Source organism: Sphaeramia orbicularis, chromosome 5, assembly GCF_902148855.1.
Source record: "Sphaeramia orbicularis chromosome 5, fSphaOr1.1, whole genome shotgun sequence".
In the NCBI taxonomy this organism is placed as follows: Eukaryota; Metazoa; Chordata; class Actinopteri; order Kurtiformes; family Apogonidae; genus Sphaeramia; species Sphaeramia orbicularis.
In genome coordinates this window covers 30,443,357-30,464,275 of record NC_043961.1, presented here as the reverse complement: position 1 = coordinate 30,464,275, position 20,919 = coordinate 30,443,357, and the positions used below count along the sequence as shown (strand labels likewise).

The following is a 20,919-nucleotide window of genomic DNA, read 5'->3' as shown; positions in this document are numbered from 1 at the left end:
CTCTACCTCAGACGCCTTATTGCACATTTGTACATAGAGCATTTTGCACTTTTATCTTATTGTACTTCTTTTTAAATTGCACTATTTCTACTTTGTCTCTTTTAAAATTGCTGCACTGATATGAAGAAGCTCCCCCCAATTTCATTGTACAATGTATAATGACAATAAAGAGCATTCTATTCTATTCTATTCTATTCTATTCTATTCTATTCTAGATATATATATATATATATTTATCAAGTCTGTTTTTTCTGCGCTTATGAATTTTGACTGCCTTGGTTCTACTTACGTTAAAAAGAAGGTATATTTTTTTTTCATTTTATGTAATGCAGCACAATGACCAGAAGTTATCCCCCCCAGGGACAATAAACTTTACTTTACTTTACTTTACTTTACTAACCAACCTGGCACATTGATGTACATGATGTATTCTATTTGACTACCTGTGATTTTATAATACTTCTTGAAATGACCTCTTGATATTGTTTTTGACATAATTATTTCTATATTGGTTTTCAACATCAGATGTTCTTAATGTCTGTGTTTTATTATTTGTCATCAGTATTTTAAATATAGCAAATTCCTTTATTAATTTTTTGAAGCGTAGCAACATGTGTACTTTATGACTCACATTTGCACACAAGAAAACCTTGATGGCTATAAATTCATTCATGACAAATGCTGACTTTTCTATTTTTTCCAAAGTTGTTCGGTAATTATATCAAACGCTGTACATAGCCAAAGTTGAACTGAATGGATTTACAGCTTAATGAATGCATTCAGACCTTTTTACAATAGATATTTAATTTCAGAACTTCTTTGTCAAGTCAACTAACCCAACTATGTTGTTATGGATAAATTTTTAAAAGCAGTGCTGGAAAAAAAATAATTTTAGCTTTCATTTATTTTATGATATTTTCATAGTGAACATCAAGTTCAAGTATTTGTTTCACTAAGTACTGAAAAAGCCGGTGAGCTTCTGGAAATGGATGGGTTGACTTTTGGGTTCTCCTTTCACTCAGACCCACATAAACTTTGTTATTATTTGTTAGCACTGGCATTAAATTGTTTAACTTTAATCATATTCTTGTGGTATCATTTTACAAGGTTGACAAAACACCCAGCCCATTCCTCCTGCAGAACTTGTGCAGATAGTCATTTTTATGGGTCACATGCTTTATGAGAAACACCCCATAAACATGTACTTTGTTGACTTTATGCCAATTTTGTAACATCACAATGAAGGCCCTGCACAAAGATCTATTTGCATCTAATCTTTGGCTTGCTGACTGATGTCTTGAGATGAAAATTCACCAGTCATGCCAGTTCCTCTGCGACAGGACAGCCCCATAACAAGACCATATGTTTATCGTGGTATACCATTTTTGTACAAAGCATGTGGTAAATAATCCAGAGGAAAAACAGACCTGGAAGTCTTTATTTTTTCTATCAGGTATTGGCTGTATATTTCACATTTTCCTATGATGAAAAGCAAAAGCAAGAGGCTCTAAAATACCATCACAGATACAATTAGTTGTAAGTGTGTAAAGTCATAATATTACTTTTCCATTATTTGCCAGGCTGTTTAAAGACAGATGAAACCTTTGGCTTTAGTGTTTGTGGACTGTTCAGTGTGTAATAGACTACTGTCATGTAGTGATTTTGTATTTGTTCTGTACTGGTAAGAGCAAACATCCAGACTGTTTCAACTATTACATGGCTTTCATATGGGATTTCTATTAAAAACAGCCAGTGCTGCTCTACAAATATGGATTTGACAAAAGTAAGCCAGCGGGCTGGAGGTGGGCTACATGCATAAAATACTGCAGGGATGATCTAACTGACTCATAACTTTGTAGATTGAAAGGGGACAGCCTTTGTTCGTCTCCAAAAAACAGGTTTTATGGCCTGCAGAATATCTGTAAAATGCACTAATCTAACAGGAACTGTATAGAGTGATGCAAGTTGGTCACACATTATACATTAAAAATTATTTCTTAGATATCAATATTACATGGACAGCTAAAGTAGTAACACTTATGGGATATATTAACTAAAAAAACACAATGACAAGATGTAATTAGTGGTGAATATTGCTAAAATTCTGCTTTAACTACTTTTTAGCTTACTCCACGGGCTTTTATTTTGAAGATTTACAGGCGGAAGTTGTTTTGAAAGTATCGTAACTTTGACACTTATGTGTCTCGGTGTAAAATTGATAAGTGATTGGCTTTCTTTATAGTTAAGATTTAAAGAGTGTAGAACCGTGACCACTAAAGGTAAGGCTCACACTGTGTCAGCAGTTTAAACGGGTTTATTTTCCATCCGGTGTCGTCGACGTTTGTGACAGTAGCTTTGTAACGGTAACGTTTCTTTTCTTTTTTTTTTTTTTTTTTCTTTTTTTTTCTTTTTTTACAGTGATGCCTTTGTGTCTGGGCTTGAACGTTAGATGACGTTGAAAGCTAACCGTTTACTGTAGCTAACGCGGGGGGGTTAGCCGCTCCGGTCCGGTTACCTGTGCACCGTAGACCGGGCACAGAGCTGTGTGCGGCGGCCACTGGACTCAGACTGGGTCGCTGACAGCTGCTGCTCTGCATGCTAGCTGTACGGAGCTATAGGACACATCAGGGAGTGTGTGTGTGTTTGTGGTTAGTTAAAGCTCCAGACATGCCAGCATCATTGGTCCTCCGGAGGAGACACGTAGACCAGGTGACACCGACAGATGAGCCTGGAACACCGGGCCACGACATCTACCGGAAAATACTCCTGCAGCACCAAGCCCTTTAGATATAGAATACATACATCTGTCAAAGTATGTATACAGGTGTTTCAGATAGCCTGATCAATTAATCAATTAGACTTCAAAATCAATCAATCAATCAATCAATCAATCAATCAATCAATCAATCAATCAATCAATCAATCAATCAATCAACTAGTCGATTAGATGACGGCACAATCAACAGAGTTATGATGAGCATGATTTTTATTAAGTGCTACTTTTGTGGCAGTTCCCAAATGATTTTTTTCTCTGTTTTTATCTATCTTAACCAATATATCACCAATTTTTTCATATATATAATATTATCCTCCGTATTTTGCATTTTTTGGTGTAAATCATGTAGTTTCTTATATTCAATTCACAGATCATGTAGATGTTCATGAAAACTCAGAGTAAATTCAAAGTTGATTATATCAAAACAGAGAAAAATGAAGAAAAAGTTACTTTTTTAGCAAAGATATTGCTAACTGAATGTAAAAACAAGTGTCTCCATCCGCTGTCACTGATCCAATTCCATGGGTTTTACTGGTAAATCAATGTTGTAGAACAGGGGTGTCAAACTCATTTTAGTTCAGGGGCCACATTCAGCTAAATTTGATCTGCAGTGGGCCGAACCAGTAAAATAATATAACATAATAATATGTAAATAATGTCAACTCCAAACTTCCCTCTATGTTTTAGAGTGAAAAAAGTAAATTTACATTATGAAAAGGTTTACACCTACAAACTATCCTTTCAAACAATGTGAATAACATGAACAAACTGAAAAAATAAGTGTAATTTTAACTATATTTTAACAATATGATAATAATTTATTTGTCATTTACACATGTACATTATAAGTTACAGACCACAGTGGATCTACAAATACACAAAACATTTAATAACAGACAGAATCTTGTTAAAATTGTACTTCTCTTAAAATATTTCAGATTGCTCATATTTGTTCAGGTTATTCACATATTTTGCAAAATAATACTTTGTTTTAGTGTAAATACATGAAAATATTTACATTTACAAAGAGAAAAATTTGGAGTTCTCATTATTTATATGTTGACAGTATTTTACTGGTCTGGCCCACTTGAAATTGAATTGGTCTGAATGTGGAAGCTGAACTAAACGGCTTGTTAATATTATAGTGTAGTTTTTTCATCCTAAGGGCCGGACTGGACAGTGTGGTGGGCCGGATTTGGCCCCCGGGCTGCATGTTTGACACCTGTGTTGTAGAATGACGGTGTTTCCACGTTCACTACAGAGCCTCTGAACGTCTAAATGGGTCATATCAAATGACCATGAAAAAATGACGAACTGTATTTTACACTAGTTATTTACAGGGATTGATAGGATTAATAGATCAGAACAGTTTATATCTGTAGATGGTTTGTGTTGCCAGTGGCTGTTTGGGTCTTTATGGGTTAAAATAAAGAACATTTTAGTGAAGAAAATACTTGCAATAAAAAATGGAAAATAAGTTATAAAATGCAGCAGATCAACCCCATGACAAGACCTTTACATTTGCATGCCATTTTTGTTTAATCATCAGTCACATCTTGTTGTATCCTTTTACAGGCTTTACGCAACCCATTCCTCCTGCAGAACTTGTGCAGAGTAGTCATTTTTGTGGGTCTTCTTGTCTGCACCTGCTTTGTGATGAACACTCTATACACATGTACTTTGTTGACCTTATCTCATGTTTGTAATGTCACAATTATGGCCCTGCAAAAAGGTCTGTTTACATCTAATCTTTGGCTTCCTGACTGATGTCTTCAGATAAACTTTTACCAGTCACGCCAGTTCCTCTGCATAAGAACAACCCCATAACAAGACATTACTTTCATATTTGTGTACCATTTTTGTACTGAGAATGCAGTAGCTAAATTCTCCAGAGGTAAAACAGGAGCTGGAAATCTTTAGTTTTTTGATCAGGTATTAGCTGAGTTTTCACATTTTCCTATGGTGAAAAGCAAAACCAGGAGGCTCTAAAATACTGACACAAATACATACAATTAGTTCTAACTTTGTAAAGTCATAACATTAATTTTCCATAAATACCAGGCTGTTTAAAGACAGATGAACTTGGTGCATGTAAACTTTTGGCTTTACTGTTTTTGGATTGTGCAGTGTGTAATAGATTACTGTCATATTGGCATTTTATAGTCTTGTAGCAGAATTAACAAAGAGTTAAAAGAGCATGAGTATGATTAAAACAAAGAACGTTTGAGTAAAAAAAAAATAAATGAAATAATAAGAAAGGGAAATAGCTATAATAAAATTAGTTTTGAGTTTGCAAAGTCATAACATTAAAATAGGGACTAAGAAATGACACTATAATTCCACATCAGGTGTATTTTAAGTTTTCTCTCTCAGATACCCACACTCTTTCTGCTGTACTGACTGAAGACAGCTTTACCGTGGGTTTAGTGCGCCCCTTAAAACTGTGTCAAACAGGGTGTCAGGAGTAAGACTGTGTATTGATATGTGTGCCAGTAGTAGAGTAGTGAAGTCAGATAAAAAAAGTATAAAAGATGCCATTGCAGTCATATTAAAGATAAAGGGGGACAAAACTCCTAATTTGAGATTACATGAAGCAAAGGCATCTCTAAAAAAAAAAAAAAAAAAAAAACGGTTAAAAATAATAATTTCTTATGCAATGTATCCTGATTTTATTTATCATTAAAACCAGAGCCTGGAACATTTTCTTCTTCATTGCAAGTTCTAAATTACACTGATTAAGATAATAAAAATGATGCACCACTTCCTTACTCTTACAGTATTATCATCTAGAAGGCATCGGTATTGATTCATTAATTGCATGTAATTAGGTGAATATGGAAGTACATTTTTAATGCAATGCAAGCTTAACCCTTCATAGGGCAAGTGAATATTTTTGGTAATTTCCACAAACATTAATAAATATGGGGCCAATCCGGTGCCTCAGTGAATTCAAGAAGCATGTTGGTTTTTATAAAACTATACAGTGATTTAGAGAGATTTTATAGAAATTTTGAAGCTGTAAATCCTGAATATGAGTGATTTTTTTGTCAGTTTATGACCTTATAACATTTATTTTATTGTATGTGTTTACTTTTTAGTAAGTGTCTGCTCACATGTTTTAAGGCAAGAGTAGGTAGATGACTATGTCCAATAACACACTAAGGTGGAAATTTTGAATATCAGAGTATTTCAATGAGTGCCTATAAAGGGTTAAGTACTGTTGAAAAAGTGAGAATATTACTTTTGCCACTACTTGTCACTTGATTGGAGTTTGTCTTTACCTCAGGAGATCGTCATGGCCTTGAAAAGGAGACGGGCGACATCTCCTTCAAGCAGTGTGAGTGGAGGAGATTTTGACGATAGCCAGACTTCATCGTTAGTGTCTTCAATTGGGAGAAAGAGGAGAAGGACCTCAAACATTCCAACTGTGGATCCTGTAATTTTACAAATTTCAGTCACAGTTATTTTTTTCTTAACACAATGTTGGTGATGCATCACCGCCCAGGCTGTTGGAGTGGTAAACACCGGGAGAAAAGTACACAATTTCTTTAGTATTTCTTCTTTTTCTTGCAGATTGCTGTGTGCCATGAACTGTACAACACTATCAGAGATTACAAAGATGACCAGGGCAGGATGTTATGTGAGCTGTTCATCAGGGCCCCCAAAAGAAGGTGATAAAAATGATCATTATGTATATTGAAGTGTCCTGATTAAAGCTTTAATGTAATAATTTAAGTGTCTGTGTCTGAAAGGAATCAACCAGACTATTACCATGTGGTGTCTCAGCCTATTGACATGATGAAAATCCAGCAAAAATTAAAAATGGAAGAATATGATGATGTTGAGCAACTCACCAGTGACTTTCAACTTCTATTCAACAACGCTAAAACATATTATAAGGTAATAAACATTAGAGAAAATTATACCAATGGTTATGCTCTTTACACACAAAATGCATATGTAATGTTTCATCTACATCCATTAAATGACTTTTTTTGTTTATATGTAGTCTGACAGTCCTGAGTACAGAGCAGCGTGTAAACTATGGGACCTTTACCTGCGAACCAAGAATGAATTTGTTCAGCGAGGGGAGTATGATGAGGATGATGAAGATGGGTACGATGCACAAGACAATCCTGGAGGATCCACTGAAGATGAGGTGACACATATGTATCACATGACACTGAGATGGTTTAAAAATAATTAAGTTAATGTAAGTTTCCTTTTTTAGTCTTTACTGACTCATAAAAATACAATAAATGCACTATACACAGTTGTTCCATTTGAACAATAGACAAGTGAGTCATGAAATTTCTGATTCCAGTGTAATCAATTAACAAATCATATCAACTGTAGCTCACGAAAAACAGAACCTGAGCTTGTACACAGACCTTTTAATGTTTTTTTTATTTTTTTTTATTTTTTACACGGAAGTGAATATTACATATGAGCACAGCCTAACTTTGCTTAGCTACCGACTTATATTAATATGTCAATTGAGGTATCTTTATACAATGTTAACTAGCTCTGTTGGCTAATTCAAAACGTGAATATTTATGTCATTTAGCTACCATATCAATTCCTTTAAGCTTCACTGGGATACCAATAGACTAAATATCTTTAAATGTTCTTTTGCTTAAGCTACTTCACTTGGGTGCACCTCTGTGGGAGGGAAACCATGTTGATTAACTAATTCTAAGTCAAAACATTAGTTTTTTTTTTTTTTTTATAATGAATTGTTTTCTCTGCACTATTTACGGTGTGATAACACTGAATTCTTTGGCATTTTAATCCATTTATTTTATTAATTTGAACAGTCATTTTCTGTTCAGTAGTTTCTACAATGCACAAAGGTTCTCATTTTACTCAAGTACATGTTTTTCCTCTGAACACCAGGGGCTGGATTTACTAAAGGTTTGTGTGTTTAAAAACATGTACAAACTCATTGCACACACAAAAAAATGTACAAACTGGTTTACTAACAGTGTGCACTAAGGGCTACGTCTTTCAAAGGTGCAAAATACTGCTTCTCCATCCAGTTAATACATTTGCTACAATGAACATGCAATATGGGGCATTTACACGCAATTGTGAGTGTGCTGGGAGGAGAAAATGTAAATATATTAATATAGCACACGCAAAGTGATTTATCAAACACGAAAGCAATTTTGCTCATAGAAACTGTGTCTATATTTAAAACGTCTCTAAGGGCGGTGCAAACGGTTTGTATGCATAATTGTGCACACATGGCTGCGGTTATTGTCGCAAGAAGGAGACTTCTAAACGATGACACAAGATCCAGAGAGCGCGTTTTTCTCGTGTGACCATTTTTGGATTGAATGAGGAAACATTCATTAAAACATATGGCCTATCCAGCCTTGTCATTTTGGAGCTGTTGGAGGAAGTCAGAGCAGATTTGGAGCCAGTCACCATCACCTGCTCCTCAGTGCTGCTCAGAGGCATCTCATCCACTGTGCCCCCACCTGTTTTATTTGCTGATGTTCTATTATACACCAATTTTTCTTTTGTTCTTCTTCTGATGTCTTGCTATCTTCTTTTCACTTCATCCACTGTTTGAATTGTTTTACCAACAGCATTTACTTTTTCACAGATTTTCTCCCATGTAGCGTTCCTTTGCAATTGTCAGATTTCTTCGCTTTAGCTCATTTAAGTGTTTATTTACTTTGTCTACCAACACCTCTAATTCTATAGGGTCAAATTTAGCTTTGCACTTTTGTCTCTCCAAACATGCCATGCTGCAAACCAACAAAAAACATGCAAAACCCTCATTTAAATAGGCGTGTCTCCAACACATTTGCACCTGTTGTCATTCACGCAATCACTCTTAGCAAATTACCCACAAACCGCAGTTCAACCCCACATGCAAAACTCTACATTGCACACACAAATTAGTACATGCAAATTGGGATCTTAGTAGATCTGGCCCTAAGTCAGTAATCTTTTGTTCAGAGATGTACCCTGTAATATATCTGTGACTGAGAATACAGTAATTGTTATTTTTTGCCTAAACTGTGTCACTTCTTATGCATGACAGAATGCACCGTCCTGCTTGAAGGATGTACTTGAACAGCTCCTGGATGCTGTCGTGGCTTACACTGAACCTACAGGCCGTCTCGTCAGCGAGCTCTTTCAGAAGCTTCCCTCCAAAGTGGTATGGACACTTTAAGACTGATTAGAGATTATTTTCATAATTAGTTCCTTGGATTTGATGTGTGATTTTATTTAATTTTTCTTATATAGCAATACCCAGATTATTATGCCATCATTAAGGAGCCAATAGACTTGAAAATCATCGCTCAAAAGATTCAGGTATGCTATTACTCTTTGTCCTTTAAACTAAATATATTTTTGTGTAGCATGTTCTTCATAAAGGATTAATTTGTCCTTAGATGGGCCATTACAGGAGTGTTGGTGCTATGGCTAAAGACATAGATTTGCTGGTTAAGAATGCAAAAACGTACAATGAGCCAGGATCACAGGTGTTCAAGGTGAGCATGATAGTAGAAAAATATGATACAGGCTGGATTTTATAAGCAGTGACGGGGCTGACATGAACTGCTTGTGAATTACAGGATTCAAACACCATCAAAAAGATTTTTGCACAAAAGAAGTCAGAGATGGAACATGGAGAACCAATCAAGTCCAGCATTCGTATCAGGTACAAAGACATGTGTAGGGAATAATGTGATGTCAAGTCATGGTAACGTTTGGGTTTAACATCACTATTTGACTTTCTCTCTGCTCTATTGCATCTGACAGGAATAGAAGGTCTGCTCAGGGAGACCGGCTCTCAGCTATCACCATGGCTCTTCAGTATGAAAGTGATGAAGAGGGCATACTCTCTGGTACATTGTAGTCTCTTATATAGAGTAATTAGCACTGGCATTGTGTAACATGCACTGTAAAAGCTGCCGCATACAACATATGAGCTCAGCCTTTGATTCGTTCCTTAGGGTCTGTCCACTATGATGAGGGTGAATCTGAGGCAGAGAGCATGACCTCTAACATGGACATGAGTAACCCCATCTTCCAGCTATACGAAGCTGTACGCGGTGCCAGGAACAGCCAGGGCCAGCTAATCTCAGAGCCTTTCCTGCAGCTGCCGTCCAGGAAAGACTACCCGGATTACTACCATCAGATCAGTCAACCAATCTGCCTCCTTCAGATCAAGTATGACAGAACTGCTGCTCATGTGACTGTTTTTATAGCTCTGTGTCCACAACAACTAGACAAGTCAGATACTGAAGACTTGTTTTCGAGGTTTCATTAATTAGATATCTTCTACATGTTTTTTCCACATCAAATTACATGATTTTACATAATCACAAAAGGTAGATACTCTGGTATATTTTTAATTGTTGATGCACAAAATGAAAGTGACTCAAAAACAATTACAGAGGCAGTATACGGTAGTGGAAAAACATTTTGGTTCACTCCATGCATTTGTGATATATTACATTACGAATCACTCTTACCCCATAAAGACCCAGTGTGACTTTTGTGGCAGTTCCCAAATTAATTTTTCTCTCGATTTTAACTTTTCCTAAATGATTTATCACCATTTTATTATTATAACATTATTCTCTGCATTTTGCTTTTTTTTTTTTTAGTAAATTCATCCATTTCCCTATATTTATTTCACTGATCATGTAGATGTTCATCAGAGCTTGAGGGTAAAGGTGAAAAGTTGAGGGTTATTGTATCAAAAACAGAGAAAACTGAAGAAAAAGTGACTTTTTCAGTAACAGACATCAATAACTGAACATAAACCAAATGTCTCCATCCACTGTCATTGATCCAACTCCATGGGTTTAACTGGTGAATCAGTGTTGTAGAAGATGATGGTGTTTCCACATTCACAACAGAGCCTCTGAACGTCCAAATGGGTCATATCTGATGACCATGAATAGATGACAAACTGCATTTTGCACCAATTATTTACATGTATTGATAGGATTAATGGACAAACAGTTATTAAACAGTTTAGGTTACTAGATGCTTTAGGTCAACAGTTGATGTTTGAGTCTTTATGGGTTAAATCATTGAACTCTGCCAAGTATTGTTCCATTCTTTAAACCCACATGCTCCCTTCTGCGTGTGATCTGTTCCATCGAGGTCAAAACTGGATGTTTCAGCAAAATAATGAAACACATCCAGGACATGATATGATGAAACTGACAAGAATTTTGTTTTGTTATTTTTTTCTTTTTAACTATAAACAAAAACAATCATTTCCATTTGTCTGTGTCTGATCCAGCCACACCTTTTGAAACACACAAAAAAAAATTTCGCAGATATTTTATGGTAATATTTAAGATTGTGTCAAATTTCAAGGGTGTCCCAAATCTTTTTCCTCTAATGTATTTCATCCAGCTGTTACAGTAATTTTCCATCATCTAGGTGAAAGTACACTTTTGCATTTACATGATATATGAATTTAATGGTTAGTAGTCACAGCATGGTCATACTTACTTTTGCTGACTTTTCTTTTATTCACAAACAATACATTGATGTAGAACCATACTGTCTGTGATTTCACATGTTTTTATTTTTCATTTGTTTTACTTCATTTTACCAACATCCTCTCTTTTTCATTTTCTATCCCTGCGGCATCACACACACTCACTGTAGAATACAGTATTTTTGTGCCCTCCTTCCCAAATGTGAGAGCCCGTAATTCCCCACAGGAACAAGATGAAGAACAATGAGTATGAGAGTGTTGAGCATATTGACTCTGACCTGACCCTGATGTTTGAGAATGCCAAACGCTACAACGTTCCTCATTCCTCCATCTATAAGCGTGCGCTCAAGCTCCAACAAATCCAACTGGTCAGTTCCAAATTCCTCTTTGTTTACCTTCTGTTTTGTAGACTTTTATTTTTTTGAAGAAACATTATTAAAATTACAAATGAGTTACACTCTATGTCACTTGTTTCCTGTTTAGATGAAAAGAAAGGAGCTTTTACAGAGAGATGATGATGATGGAGACAGCATGCTCTCCTCTGCCACATCTGACACCAGTAGCACAAAAAGGAAAAGGTGCACATTATCACATTTTGCTTGCTTACCTTTTGTTAGTGCCTTGTTTTCATTGTTAAGAGGGAGGAATGCTTGTGTCATATTTCTATGGTGACTTTCTTTTGTATTCCAGCCACAAGAAGAACACAAAGAAAAACAGAATGAAAGCTCTCTTAGCAGCTGTGACTGAGGCACGAGAGGCTGGAACTGGACGGCGACTGTGTGATCTCTTTATGGTCAAGCCCTCAAAGAAGGACTACCCTGACTACTACAAAGTCATCCTGGAGCCAATGGACCTGAGGACAATTGAACACAACATCCGCTCAGACAAGTACAGTACAGAAGATGCAATGGTGGAAGATATGAGGCTGATGTTTCGCAATGCCCGACACTACAATGAGGAAGGCTCCCGGGTAAAACAATGTTTGGTATTTGTTTACAACTTTTTTTCATAGCTTTTAAGTTGGGATGCATGATTTGGGAAGAAAATCATTTTGCACTTTTTGTGGACAATGTTGCAATTTGAATCTGTGATGTGAGATTAAAAAAATGGTATCATGAGTCCAGCGCCTTAGTTATGGTCAACATCACAGCATCCAAAACTCCACATACAGCCAAGGTGGTGAGACTGCATAGACTAGTGGGTCCCAACCTTTTTTGGGTCGTGACCCCATTTTAACATCACAAATTTCTGGCGACTCAAGAATGGAGACATTTTTTTTTGCTAAAATTAATTTGTTTTTGATCATGTAATAGTTTACTATACTATTTTGCAAATTAACGTTAATTTTAGACGACATTTAGGCTATATAAGGTATATTATTATGGACAGAGGCAGAAAAGCTAGGTGGAGATTACTGCACAAAGTGAGAATTTTATTTTCCTTGGTCAGGATATGTACAGTTAGTCCAGCTTGTATTTACAAGGCTGCAAATTAATACTGAACAAACAATAACTCAAACTATGAATTATGAAAGAGCTGCAGCATCTTAAACCGACCACAATGAACATTTGACAGATAAACAGTACCACAGTGCTTCAGTTTCAGCTTGAGAGTTTGTCATGTCTTTTATGGATTGGGATTGTCTCTCAACTCACCATATATTTTTTATTAATAAGTTTTTCTTAATTTTTATCAACTACTAGAAATTTCAGGCGACCCCCATTTGAATTCCAGGCGACCCCACGTGGGGTCCCAACCCCAAGGTTGAAAAACACTGGCATAAACATTTATTACTTACAGATGCAGATAATAAGATTGTGTGAAAACTGGTTGCCATTTTTACACAGGCCCATTTATTTAGTTAAATTGCATTTTTTACAAATTGCACAGGCTGACATTGTGATGGTGACTGTAATTTGATTGACGACGTAGCTCTATTCACTGTGAGATTGTTACTAATCCAAAGCCTCATTCTTTGATATTTAAGTCTTTGTGTCTTTTTCGAAAGAAAGTGATCTGTCCAGGGATGTGCCTTAGACTGATATCAAAATCACAATGTGGGAATGGGTTATAGCAATCTGTAAATACAGTACAAGAACTGGACAATGAGAATCAGAAGATGAACCTCTTTGCTGTGTTGAAGGTCTACAATGATGCTGACGTCTTAGAGAAGATTATGAAAGACAGACGCAGAGATCTTGGGCCAGCAACTGATGATGATGATGTGATGTCCCCAAAGCTGAAAATAAGTATGTCACTCATCAGGCACTTTACTGCACTCATCAGCCTCATACTGTTCAGAACTACCAAGCCTTTGAGTGTTTTATTCACTCACGTGACATTCATCTGATTGCAGGAAAAAACAGCATCACCCTGAAGAAATCCAAGTATTTAACCCCTCTGCAGCAGAAGCTGAATGAGCTTTATGAGGCTGTAAAGAACTACACAGATAAGAGGGGCCGTCGCCTCAGCACAATCTTCCTCCGGCTGCCATCTCGTGCTGAGCTGCCTGACTACTATCTCGCCATTAAGAAGCCTGTAGATATGGAGAAAATCAAGAGCCACATGTTGGCCAATAAATACCAAGATGTGGATGCACTGGTGGAAGATTTGGTGCTCATGTTCAATAACGCTTGCACATACAATGAACCTGAGTCTCTGATTTACCGTGATGCACTCGTGCTGCACAGGGTGCTGTTAGAAACCAGACGTGACCTGGAGGGAGGAGATGATGCCAATGTGCCCGACGTTCCACGACTCATTCAAGAACTTATCCGCAGCCTTTTTGTTTCAGTACTTGGCCATCAAGATGATGAGGGCCGTTGCTACAGTGATTCACTCGCTGAGATTCCTGCTGCTGATCCCACAAATCCTGACAAGCCACGCCTAAATTTTGAGATCATCAGGTCTAATGTTGATCAAGCGCGTTATAAGAGGCTGGATGTGTTTCAGGACCACATGTTTGAAGTGTTGGAAAAGGCCAGAAGGTTGAATAGGTGAAACAGCATTGACCTATATATAAACTAACTAAAATATTGTTAGCTGATTTGGTTTTCATGGCTTTGTGTTGTATGAAATTATTAAAAGCAAGACACATTTAGTGTGATATCATATTTTCATTACAGGACTGACTCTGAGATATTTGAAGATGCTGTGGAGCTGCAGCAGTTCTTCATCAGAATTAGAGATGAGCTTTGTAAGAATGGAGAGATCTTGATGTCTCCTGCTCTCAGCTATACTTCCAAACACCTGCACAGTGATGTGGAAAAGGAAAAGAAGGAGAAACTTCCTAAGGAATTTGAAGAGGACAAACTCAAGAGAGAGGAAGAGAAACGGGGTATTGTGTTCAGAAAACTACTAGTCTAACATGCATGGTCTCAGAATGTACCCTTGTTTTACTGAGTATGTTGTGACTTTCTAGAAGCTGAGAAGAGAGAGGATTCTGTTGGAGGATCGTGGCCATCTAGTGTGCAGCGTACATACAGTCAGGACTGCAGCTTCAAGGACAGTATGTACCATGTGGGAGACTACGTATATGTGGAGCCTGCAGAGCCGAACCTTCAGCCTCACATCATCTACATTGAACGCCTTTGGCAAGATGACACTGGTATCATGATCATCAAATGTGTCTTCATAAAGCAGTATTCAGTGTTAGATTTTTTTAATGCACTGTATCTGTAGTACAATATTATATTTTAGGAAGGCGTAATTTTTTACCAAGACAAAACTAATTCAGTAATGCTTTATGATTTTGATACATGCAGGTGAAAAGTGGCTGTATGGCTGCTGGTTCTACAGACCAAATGAAACATTTCATCTTGCCACACGAAAGTTCTTAGAAAAGGAAGTTTTTAAGAGTGACTATTACAACAAGGCTCCTGTCAGCAAGATTCTGGGCAAATGTGTGGTCATGTTTGTGAAGGTAAATGCAAATTTCTGATATTTTTTCATTTGTATCTATATCTGTTTCAGTTTTTCATAGTTGTTTCAGCATGTTTTGAATCTTGGCCATTTGCTTTGTGTGTTTTTGTGAAATTAGGACTACTTCAAACTTCACCCAGAAGGCTTTAGGGCAGAGGATGTATATGTCTGTGAATCACGCTACTCTGCTAAGTCCAAATCTTTCAAGAAAATCAAGATGTGGACTATGCCACTGAGCTCTGTGCGGCTTTTACCTCGAGAGGTTGCCTTACCTGTAGTCCGTGTGGCATCCATGTTTGCCCTTAAGCAAGAGGAAAAGCCACCGGAGATTACACAGCCCGAGAATGAAAGTAAAGTGACAGATGCCGTTGCAGACAAGGCAAGTTAGTTTCTCAAAATATGACATAATATACTTAAAAATGCAGACTGCTGTGAGGAAATTTGTTTTAGCAGGAGAGGGAAGATGCTCCAATGGATATGAGCAATGGGGAGCCAGGATGTCAGTACTATGAGCAACTCTGCTACAACAACATGTGGCTCAAAGTGGGAGACTGTGTTTACATTGGTTCTCATGGACTAGTACGCCACCGAGTGGGCAGGTAGAAAAATGCGCTTAAATGTCAAAACTGTATACTGATAATGGTAGTGTATGCCATGTAAATGATGCCAGTATATACAGTAGTTTATAGTATACATTTGTGGTGCATATTTTTCTGAAAGGAATGGCCTTCCAAAGACTGTCTAATATCCAACTGAATTGTTTTCTTTAACTGAACAGAATTGAAAAAATGTGGATGCGAGATGGAGCAGGTTACTTCTTTGGTCCAATCTTCATCCACCCTGAGGAAACAGAGCATGAGCCCACAAAGATGTTCTACAAAAAGGAAGTGTTCCTCAGTAACCTGGAGGAGACTTGTCCCATGACCTGCATCATAGGTACATCAATACAGTGCATTGGATTAATCTGAATAACAGCAAATTATCAACAGAATAAACATAACATAATCTTTCCTGTCATTTGTAATGTTTTGGCGTGTGATATCACAGTGTGCATTAACTAAACTGGTTTCACAGGGAAGTGTATAGTGTCATCCTTTAAAGACTATCTATCATGCCGACCGACTGAGGTTCCTGAAGAAAATGTCCTGCTCTGTGAGAGTCGATACATTGAGAGTGAGAAGCAGATGAAAAAGTTCAAAGGTCTTAAGCGCTTCTCACTTTCTGGGAAAGTGATTGAGGATGAAATCTACTATTTTAGGTAAAGAGCATCTATATTCTTTACATTGCCTTTTTGTGAAAGGGCTACAAAGTAAGCTTTCACTGATCTGATGAAGATATTTTATCCTTGTGCACATATTGTTTTACCTGTGATTGTCTGTGACTGCCGAACTGAATATGGAAAAGTGCCATAGGTGCTTGGCAGTACTTGAGAGTTTAATTGTATAAAGAAAAATCACTGTTTTCTGCCTTTGTAATACAGGAAACTCATTGTGCCCCAGAAGGAGCCATCACCACTGCTAGACAGAAAAATCGAGGAACTGGAGGCTAAGTTTGCTGACATGACAGATGAGGAACTAGAGGATCTTGGAGAGGATGATGGAGAGCTAGGCGACCAGTCTCTTCCTCAGATACAGTCTTCCATGTCTAGTGACATGGATATCATGCCTTACACGCCTCCACAGGTCAGGATGATTGTATTTAAAGTTATAATCCTAAACCTAAATTTTATACTGACCTTAATTACTTACCTTACACAGGGTTTGATTTTATGAACATCTATCAGATTATAACCTTAATGTAAAATTCCCTCATGTACAGGTGATTCCTTTTATTCTAAATGGTTCTCCTCTGCTTGGTTGCAGTCCACACCGAAATCCATAAAGGGCCTTTCAAAGAAGGAGGGTTCAAAACGCAAAATCAACATGAGTGGATACATCCTGTTCAGCAGTGAGATGCGGGCAGTCATCAAAGCCCAACATCCAGACTTCTCTTTTGGGGAGTTGAGTCGGCTCGTTGGCACAGAGTGGAGAAACCTGGAGAGCACCCGAAAAGCAGAGTATGAAGGTGTGAGAACCTACATACTAATACTGTATTGCAGTTTTCATCCATCAACTTGTGCTTCCGAAAAGTGACTATACTTGTCGTCCATGTGTTGCAGAGCGAGCAGCTAAAGTGGCTGAGCAGCAGGAGCGTGAGAGGATCCATCATCAGACTTCCCCTAGAGCAGGTACCCCAGTAGGGGCACTGATGGGGGTGGTGCCTCCCCCAACCCCCATGGGGATGCTAAATCCCAGCATGACGCCTGTGTCAGGTAACCCCTCATAGATGCAGATGGATGTCCAGTGTATTCTAGACGGCTGGAATAAGAAGCAGGACTGCTAGAACTATTCACCTTTTTTCTTTCCTAATCACACCCATGTTAGCATGTTGTGAAAGTGGATGTTTAAGTGTTGTGTGTTGCCTCTAATATTTCAGTTAACTGATAAGCCCAAACCTCGATTTGTTACAAGACCCTTTATATTCTAGTCTCCACATAAAGGCAGATAGTTCTATATGGATGACATTTTGATAACAGCACATGTAGCTGAGTGTGTGCTCTGCATTTAGGACAATTAAGTTAAATGATTGCTTTACACCATTTTAGGATTGGGACTAGAGAGTAGTGCACGTGCATTAATTTATTCCCCTGATGCATTCTCTGTAGTGTATATTTCAAATGATTTTTAAAAAGTAACTGCTAATTAAATCAAATCAGAGTTTCTGTGGGTCTTTTAAAACACCTTAAATGCAGACTTTTGACCTTAAAAGTCGTCAATATAATTTACCATTTATCATTTAAAAACTGATTGGATGGAGAAATCAGTTTTGTTTTTAAATGTGTTTTTAAGAAAAATTTGTCACTATTACAAACCATTTTTCTTTCTTTTATTTCAAATTCTGAAATTGCTAAAACCTTCAGTTGTGAAAAGGGCAAAATCTCTTTGCATTTAATTTCAATACACTGCATGATTTTGACTGGCTGACTTCAATAAGACAAACCTCCTAGGAACGGCTTGATTGTGCTGATGTTTCATGAAACAAAAACAAGCAGTTGGATGTGAAATAGGTCTGATGTTACGTGTTTGCAATGGTTGTAAAAACCTTAAATTAACTCTGTTGAAACCTACAGAAACCCTGCAAGTGTATGAAATAACATGTTAATGCATGCTTAGTAGTAAAGTAGTTGGTGCATGTTTAACTGATGCATGTTGCTGTTTTGTGTTACTGATGTCCCATCCTAAGAAGGTATGATGGGTGCATATTGGTCAGCTATGATGCCCCTGCAGGGCCATGTTGAAGGCATGGTTAGTATGACTGGCATACCACCACATCACATGGGGGTGCCTGTCTTTCCCCAACATCTCCTGCCCGTTATGCCTGGGTTTCCTGGAATGCCACACTTTGGTAAGAGTGCCATCATAGCCACCTCACCTGCCACGCAGTTGCTTCCTGTCTACCAGTCTGACTTGCTGGAGGGGCTACCTGTACCAACAGGCTGAGGTTTTTGAAACTGATCACACATAGCCTCAGCTGGGACTTGGTCATGTGTTCAGATCATTATTTCTCTTTGGGAATGTGACAAAATTTACTGAATTGAGTAAAAAACTAAATCACTTTAGCCCAATATTAAATATAAACTGGCATTGTCTTTTAATGATTGGCATTCCTGAAAGTTCTAGCTTCTCTAAAATTGTATTGGCCAATTTCTAGTTTTTTGGGTTTTTTTTCACTTATTTTATGATATGAACCTATATCAAGTCACTATCTGCACTTTCTGACATATATTTATGCTGAATATCCTCAAAGGCATCAATGGCATGGGTGGTGGACCTGGAGGGGGAAACATCCATGGATCCCAGGTAAGATGGTTTGAAAGAATAAGGTAAAATTTGTCTTCCAAAAACAAGAATATGGCAAGAAATCTAAGTTCTTTATTTGTCTATAAGTCTGTGTCACTATACTGTATATGTTTGTGGGTTTGTGTCACTATACTGTATATGTTTGTGTATATATCTATACTGTATATCCCTCCTTTAATAAGCAAGTTATGATCCCAAACTATCTATGTAGAACTGTTAAGTGTATGACAGTTTTGGGGTTTGCTCAAACTGTTCACTAGACTTCCATCGGTTTAAAGTACAGAATTTTTAAATACATTTCAGTACTGTCATAGTATGGTATCAGTATATTGAAAAAGACAAGTGAAGTGTTGGAAGAAGTATAGAAATACTAGTTAAAATACTATATACTAATACCATACTGTGACAGTACTGAAATGCATTTAAAAGTTCTGTACTTTAAACCTATGGAAGTCTATGCATGTAAGTGATATCAGCAATTTTTTCAAAGTAAGAAAGGTAAAATTGATTGTGTAGCAAAACGGTGTCTTGATTTTTTACTATATTTACTATATGATGTTTTTGGATCAGTGTTAGTGCTGCATTAATGTGCATGTCACATTTTACTGCTCTTTTAACTTTGAGCTCATTTTAATGACTTTGTATAGGGTTGTGTAATATAATCTACGTCATGAATAATCTTCTATAAGATTATATATTTGTGACATTTGATGTTCTGTAAGCGTGACATATTTCTAAAAAAGTCAATCATCACTTTATTGCAGACATTCAAAGCTAAGAGATGTAGACATGCATCAGAAAGGGAATGAAAACCATAATTTGAAAAGTAACTAAACCATCAGACAGATGTAGTGGAGTAAAATGCACAATATTTGCCTCTTGAGATGAAGTTAAGTGGAAGTAAGTGTGCTTCAGTAGAAGTATTTACATTTCACTAAACAAATGCTGCGTGAATCCAAAGAGTGAAATCATTATTTATGGCATTTTTTTGTAAATTTAGGTGGGTTTGATGGGCCCAGGACATCAGGCTCCACCACCATACCCAGGACAGGGCCATTTGGGACAACCTGCCCTCCAGCAGCCCTCCACCCCTCTGTTTGTTTCCCCACCAGCCAAGTCTCAGCGGCTGCTCCACTCTGAGGCCTACCTCAGATACATTGAGGGTCTTACTGCAGAATCCTCAACTATTAGCAAGTGGGACCAAGCTCTCTCAGGTGTGTGTCAACCACGAGAAAATAAACAAATACAAATTTGAAATTCACTAACATGGCTTCGATATAGGGTTGGTATCCCTGGGACTTGCTTGTGTAACGGTTAATTTGTCATTTCAGTTCAGAAACAAGATGTGCGTCTGACAAAAGAGCAGGAAAGCAGACTGCCATCCCACTGGCTGAAGAGTAAGGGGGCCCACAAGACAATGGCAGATGCACTTTGGCGGCTTCGTGACCTAATGCTGCGGGACACCCTGAACATTCGTCAGATGCACAACCTGTAGCATGCTCCTAATCTGAGCCTCTGTTCTCTACCCTGTAAGACAGGATGAGGATACAGCTCACTAAAAGTGTTTACTTTGTGTTGTCATGAAAATGTGTTTGTATTAATAGCAGCTGTATTTTGTGTTCAAAACATTTTTTATTTCAGATATACTGTACTAAGTGCTTTATTGTTCTGATTGTCATTCTGAGCTGAATGCCTACATTGCTTTCAAGATTAAAATGTGAACAGTTGAATGTGGTTGTTTACTAGCTTACTGAGTGGACATTTGTTAAGAATAGATACACATCTGATGTTTTCATTTTGGCATTATCTTAAGGTCAGAAGTCAAAGGAGCTGGGGAGGCT

The 20,919-nt window shown here is 37.4% G+C and overlaps 1 protein-coding gene across 4 annotated transcripts; it reads left to right on the top strand.

The window, feature by feature from the left end:
* Positions 1-2,165: 2,165 nt before the first annotated feature.
* LOC115419678 (protein polybromo-1-like) lies at positions 2,166-20,812 on the top strand. Of its 4 annotated transcripts, XM_030134615.1 has the most exons (30): positions 2,448-2,812; positions 6,063-6,212; positions 6,350-6,447; positions 6,529-6,676; positions 6,786-6,935; positions 8,832-8,948; positions 9,038-9,106; positions 9,187-9,285; positions 9,370-9,455; positions 9,557-9,642; positions 9,751-9,967; positions 11,485-11,626; positions 11,742-11,836; positions 11,949-12,228; positions 13,402-13,507; positions 13,615-14,254; positions 14,384-14,595; positions 14,680-14,865; positions 15,023-15,180; positions 15,298-15,558; positions 15,633-15,778; positions 15,958-16,115; positions 16,254-16,437; positions 16,660-16,861; positions 17,042-17,243; positions 17,338-17,490; positions 18,462-18,623; positions 19,026-19,078; positions 20,079-20,292; positions 20,410-20,812. In XM_030134615.1, the coding sequence occupies exons 1-30, from the start codon at positions 2,723-2,725 to the stop codon at positions 20,571-20,573; spliced, it is 5,028 nt and encodes a 1,675-aa protein (XP_029990475.1). In that variant the 5' UTR covers positions 2,448-2,722; the 3' UTR covers positions 20,574-20,812. The 4 variants fall into 4 exon arrangements, with proteins under 4 accessions (XP_029990474.1, XP_029990473.1, XP_029990475.1 ...); XM_030134614.1 differs by lacking the exons at positions 2,448-2,812; positions 18,462-18,623 and adding an exon at positions 2,166-2,279 and having other exon boundaries at positions 6,063-6,113; positions 11,949-12,243; XM_030134613.1 differs by lacking the exons at positions 2,448-2,812; positions 18,462-18,623 and adding an exon at positions 2,166-2,279 and having other exon boundaries at positions 11,949-12,243.
* Positions 20,813-20,919: the final 107 nt, after the last annotated feature.

Coding starts and splice junctions, on each gene's coding strand:
- LOC115419678 (XM_030134615.1), top strand. CDS start 2,723: ATGAGCCTGGAACACCGGGCCACGACATCTACCGGAAAATACTCCTGC. Junction 6,677..6,785: donor ACGCTAAAACATATTATAAG/GTAATAAACATT, acceptor GTTTATATGTAG/TCTGACAGTCCTGAGTACAG. Junction 12,229..13,401: donor ACAATGAGGAAGGCTCCCGG/GTAAAACAATGT, acceptor GCTGTGTTGAAG/GTCTACAATGATGCTGACGT.